We start from the raw sequence: 5,401 nt of genomic DNA, 5'->3' as shown, positions 1-5,401 counted from the left end.
GTATTTCAGCTGGTGAGACCTATGACTATGGGGCCAAACTAAACAGAGTTGAGCCATGGGCTCTGCAAAATGAGATTCCTCCACACACAGACTTTCAGCCACCACTACCACCACCTCAAGCCTTTCAGCCACCACCTCCACCACAGACGTATACCCACGGTGCATCCTGAAATTAAAGTAGGTGATATTTCTCTTTAATTTTAAAGCATAAGTATTTCCCCCCAAATACAGGTTTTTGGTGTAGGGATCTCACTTTTTCAAGTCCCTTAAACACTGAACTAAGAGTTTATTCTTTGAGAGTTTCTGAGGAGAAGCCTTTCTATGCCTCAGTTTCCTCACCTGTAAAGTGGGAGACAATAATGGTAACTATTTCATAAAGTTCTTGTGAGGATTAAATGAGTCAATACGTGTGAAGGATCTAGAACAACATCCGACAGACACATACTAAGTACTCTACAGGTATTTTCTAAACTTTGTTAATAACTTTATTTTTTCTATTTTATTTATAGTGCTTCTTGTTTGGTTTCATGTTGGCTCATGCACTTTTCAATTACTAAGCATTAATAGTGTCCTCCTAACAGACTATTTCAGCCCCACTACCCTTCTGGAGTAGAAGCAGATTTGGTTAATGGTTTATAAATATTCACCTTCCAGGTCAGAGACACTCAAACATCTCTACACATTTGCTTAGACCCAGTAGTGATTTTATCTACTTCATTTACTTAGAAAATATATTACAGACAAAAGAACGCAGCCAAGCTTTTAAATTAACTGGTAAATTTATTAATAACAATAGCATATACACACATTTGAAAACACATATGTAAGAAACATTAAGATTTATTCAGTCTCTGATAATGTCTGGAGTCCATTTGGATTCATGAAACCCCTGCAATCAACTCCAGGACCCCTTATCCAAAAGCAGAGTTGAATAACTGATCAGACCATCAGTACCATTATCAACAGAATCAAGGCTTGGAGAGAAAAATACAACATTCCGTAATTACAATGAAATAAAACCGAAATGCAACCGTCCTTGCATTTGAGGGTACAGAGGTGGACAATGTTAGCTGCATGCCCAGTGGACCACTCACTCTCAACCTCATTTTTAAAGAAATATTAACATTCTCTACTTTTTGTTTTCTCTCTAGGATCTTCCTGGATCAGGGATTGAACCTGTGTCTTCTGCACTGGCAGGCGGATTCTTTACCAGAGCCACCAGGGAAGCCCCAACCTTCTCTACTTTATAGGGTCTCCTGAAAAGCAAATGAAACTGTGAATGTAAATGAAAAGTTCATCTCAATGGGGAACAAAAGATCAGGATGGAAGGAGGGTGTCATAAATGAAGAAAGGAAAAGGATCTTCCAGTGAGCAATGTTCTGAATTTAATGAAAATCCAAAAGATTAGACCAAACTGAAAAGCATAAACGAAGGACTTAAAACTGCCCCCTCCTCCTTAGCGCACACACACAAATACAGCCCTCCTCCCAGCTGTTGCCCTGAGGTGACCATAGCCAACTTGGGAAAGGAGCTCCAAAACATTTCCATTTTCATGTCTTCACATACATCTAATGGAAATGAACCGCACCCATCCATCCATCCATGAAGGCTATTTTTAAAAGAAGAGGGACAGAAAAATTAATTCAACAAATACTAATTCGGTAAGTACTTTAGTGTCCACTGTGTGCCAAGCACTGGTTGGCGGGGACGATATAGAGGAAAACCAAACCAATAAAGTTTCTGTTAAGGTCTTGAGGAAAATGGTAAACAAGAAAAAAAAAAAAAAAACTGTTAATAGCAAAACAATTTCTGACAGCTGCTAGGAAGAAAATAAAATAGTGAGGGACCAGGGGCAGGAAGGAGAGGCACAAATTCCCGAAGGTGTCTGAGAGGTGACGTTTGAGACCAAACTAAAATGACTAGTGCCTTCCAGTGACTTGACGCCGAAATACTCCGAGAAAAGAGAATCAAAAGCAAAAATGATCCACAAACCAAGAAATAACAGGAATTTCACAGCGCCAAAGTGAGCGGCGCAAACCAGAACCTATGAATTCCGGAGCGGCGGGAGAGTTTGAATATTCATGTCCAATCAGGGAAAGGCTGAGACCAGGCAGCGCGGGCTCAGTACGAAGTATCCCGAACCGCTGGTGTCCACAGGAAGCCACATCGCAAGGGCCTAACTCGTGATCCGGCACCCACGCAGCTGCCAAACTCGCAGTTCTTCAGGGCTGTGATGCAGTGTTCGAAAGACCCGGGCTTGGTCGTGTCCTGGGGTCCTTTCTTAAATGTGGATACCTGAAATCACTCACTTCGTTTTGGAACACCGGTGACACGTACCCAACAGAGCCAACAGGACACAAGTCTAGGAGCAGTCTCAGTATCCTAATTTAGAACTGACTCATACGAAAGCTAAGCAGCAGTGAGGGTTAAGACGCGCCCTAGATTCAAAAGCAAAGCCAGTCACGCGCCAGGAATCTCAAGTCATAAGGGCTTAAAAAGCTACGTGTGTCATTTTCCATTACTTTTAGCCAACTAGAGTAACTTACTTTGTGAGGAACTGAGGAAAAACAAGTGAACAAGGCTCTTTTCTGGTGATTAGGTGGGTGGCTCTGAAAAGAGCCTTTGGAAAATCAAGCGGCTTTGCGACTCGTGCGAGCGCCGCGTCCCAGCAGGGACTCACTTGGAGCTGGTGTACTTGGTGACCGCCTTGGTGCCCTCGGACACGGCATGCTTGGCCAGCTCGCCAGGCAGCAGCAGGCGCACGGCCGTCTGGATCTCCCGAGACGTGATGGTTGAGCGCTTGTTGTAATGCGCCAAGCGCGACGCTTCGCCCGCGATGCGCTCGAAGATGTCGTTGACAAATGAGTTCATGATGCCCATGGCCTTGGACGAAATACCGGTGTCTGGGTGCACCTGCTTCAGCACCTTGTACACGTAGATGGAATAGCTCTCCTTACGGCTGCGCTTGCGCTTCTTGCCGTCTTTCTTTTGGGCTTTGGTGACGGCTTTCTTGGAGCCCTTCTTGGGCGCGGGAGCGGATTTTGCCGGCTCAGGCATTGTGGCACAACGCCGTTTGGCAAAAAAAGAGGTATGAGAATGGGCGGGCCTGATCCATTTATAACCACCGTATGCAAATTAAGGCTCCAAAAGTCGTACATTCCCATTGGTCCGCGGAGAGACCTTACGTTATCAGTAATAGCTACCGAACAACACCGACTCTTAACCTTATTGGCTGTTTCAGGAGCCAATTTAGGACCAATGAAAAGCTCGTTCCTGACCCCACCCCTCGGAAAACTTATAAAGGCTTTCCAATTGCTGCTCTTTTTTAAACATTTACTGAGGAGCTTTGATCTTTAAGTCTACTACTGTTACTTTTAGAAATGTCTGGTCGCGGAAAGCAGGGAGGCAAGGCCCGCGCAAAGGCTAAGTCGCGTTCGTCCCGTGCAGGCTTGCAGTTCCCGGTAGGGCGAGTGCATCGTCTGCTACGCAAAGGCAACTACGCTGAGCGGGTGGGGGCCGGCGCGCCCGTCTACATGGCGGCGGTTCTGGAGTATCTGACGGCCGAGATTCTGGAGCTTGCCGGCAACGCGGCGCGAGACAACAAAAAGACGCGCATCATCCCTCGTCACCTGCAGCTGGCCATCCGCAACGACGAAGAGCTGAACAAGCTGTTAGGCAAGGTTACCATCGCCCAGGGCGGCGTTTTGCCCAACATCCAGGCCGTTCTATTACCAAAGAAGACCGAAAGCCATAAAGCCAAAAGCAAATAAAGCCTTACAAAGTAAACCAAAGAACAAAGGCTCTTTTTAGAGCCACCCAAGTTTTCAAAAAAAGAGCTAATGCGCTATTTTGTGATCAGCCCTTTATTTTGACACTTTGGTGGTGGCTCTTAAAAGAGCCTTTGGGGTGAGTGGGGATGGTATCAAGCCTCTTAATTACTTATTCTTACCAGGCTTGTGACTCTCCGTTTTTTTGGGCAACAAGACTGCCTGGATATTGGGTAAGACACCGCCCTGGGCAATAGTGACACCCCCGAGTAACTTGTTGAGCTCTTCATCGTTTCTCACGGCCAGTTGCAAATGGCGAGGGATGATGCGCGTCTTCTTGTTGTCTCGGGCGGCGTTGCCCGCCAGCTCCAGGATTTCCGCGGTCAGGTACTCCAGCACTGCCGCCAAGTACACCGGTGCGCCGGCCCCCACCCTTTCGGCGTAGTTCCCTTTGCGCAGCAGGCGGTGCACTCGCCCTACGGGGAACTGAAGGCCAGCGCGGGATGAGCGCGACTTGGCCTTGGCCCGAGCTTTGCCTCCCTGCTTTCCGCGGCCTGACATTACTGCTAAAACTGCAGTTACAGCTTCTTTTTCAAGGAGAAGGATATGGCAAGGGTAACCAATTTGATGTAATTTATAAGAGCTACCGGGAGGGGGTTAAAGGGAAGTGGTTTGATTGGCTAAAAGCGGAGTCCGATCGGACAGCCAATAGAAAAGCGAAAAGCAGACTCTTCGTTTGCATCTTGCGCTACGAGGAAATGACGGCTTCTATAAGTACCTACCAATCGCTGTGAGCCACATTAAAGCCCTTTATTTGCATGCCAGGATTTTTAAAGTGAAGGCTTTCAAACAAAACGCTCTTCTGTTTTGCTTTATTTACTGAGTGGCAATTTTTTTCTAGCTTACGGGTGGTAGGTTTTTTTTCCGGTTTACACCAAGGGAAATCCCAAAAAGGATCTTAAGGGGCTGCAGAGAGCCTTTAGCAGATGCAGTTACTCCCACTCAAGGGCCTTGGAACCTTAAATTACTAAGTTTCTCCTTTTCTGGCTCGTCAAAGCCAGACTACCTTAAAAAATATAGAACTACGAGGCCTCTTCTTTTCTTTCAATTTAGTTGTTGCCTGCGGTGTGGCTTCGCCCCATCCCCACCCGTCTGTTCCTCAGACTCCGGTTTAATCGAGGGCATTTCCTTCTCAGAGGATCTTCCCGACCCAGAGATCGAATCCGGGTCTCCAGCATTGCAGGCAGGTGGAATCCTTACGGTCTGAGCCACCAGGGAAGCCCAGAATAGAATGTCATCCTCTTGACCTCCAGGAGGAGTCCCAAACCGCCTTCAACTTGAAGGCGTCTTTCCCTTGGCATTCAAAATGTCGCCCTCCGTCTTTCCTCATTCTGCTGCTTTTTCCCCTGTCCGTGTTTAAATCCCAGTGTTAAGCTCGGCTCTGCCTCCCTATTCGCCCTTTCCGCACACTTCATTCTTCACTCTTCCCGAAGTCGTACCCAATTCAGTGCTTTCATCTAGTATTTGCTGCAGAAGCTGAGGCCTGTACACCTGTTTACTGGATACTTCAACCTGTCTGTCCCTATAACTCGACCTATCCAAAAGCAAACTCATCCAGTCACCTGCCACCCCCA

General features: G+C 46.9%; 3 protein-coding genes across 3 annotated transcripts; 1 reads left to right on the top strand and 2 right to left on the bottom strand.

Annotated features, from left to right (window-relative positions):
- Positions 1-760: 760 nt before the first annotated feature.
- LOC120855938 (histone H2B type 2-E) lies at positions 761-3,196 on the bottom strand. Its single transcript, XM_040230809.1, has one exon. The coding sequence runs from the start codon at positions 3,055-3,057 to the stop codon at positions 2,677-2,679; it is 381 nt and encodes a 126-aa protein (XP_040086743.1). The 5' UTR covers positions 3,058-3,196; the 3' UTR covers positions 761-2,676.
- On the top strand, positions 3,039-3,820 carry LOC120855935 (histone H2A type 2-C). Its single transcript, XM_040230808.1, has one exon. It carries the CDS (start codon positions 3,381-3,383, stop codon positions 3,768-3,770), a length of 390 nt encoding a protein of 129 aa, XP_040086742.1. The 5' UTR covers positions 3,039-3,380; the 3' UTR covers positions 3,771-3,820.
- LOC120855934 (histone H2A type 2-B) lies at positions 3,040-4,732 on the bottom strand. Its single transcript, XM_040230807.1, has one exon. It carries the CDS (start codon positions 4,326-4,328, stop codon positions 3,936-3,938), a length of 393 nt encoding a protein of 130 aa, XP_040086741.1. The 5' UTR covers positions 4,329-4,732; the 3' UTR covers positions 3,040-3,935.
- Between the last annotated feature and the right edge of the window lie 669 nt (positions 4,733-5,401).

Source organism: Oryx dammah, unplaced genomic scaffold (genome assembly GCF_014754425.2).
Source record: "Oryx dammah isolate SB20612 unplaced genomic scaffold, SCBI_Odam_1.1 HiC_scaffold_28, whole genome shotgun sequence".
Classification (NCBI taxonomy): domain Eukaryota; kingdom Metazoa; phylum Chordata; class Mammalia; order Artiodactyla; family Bovidae; genus Oryx; species Oryx dammah.
Note: the sequence above shows the minus strand (reverse complement) of the source record. Positions and strands in the feature narration are given on the sequence as shown.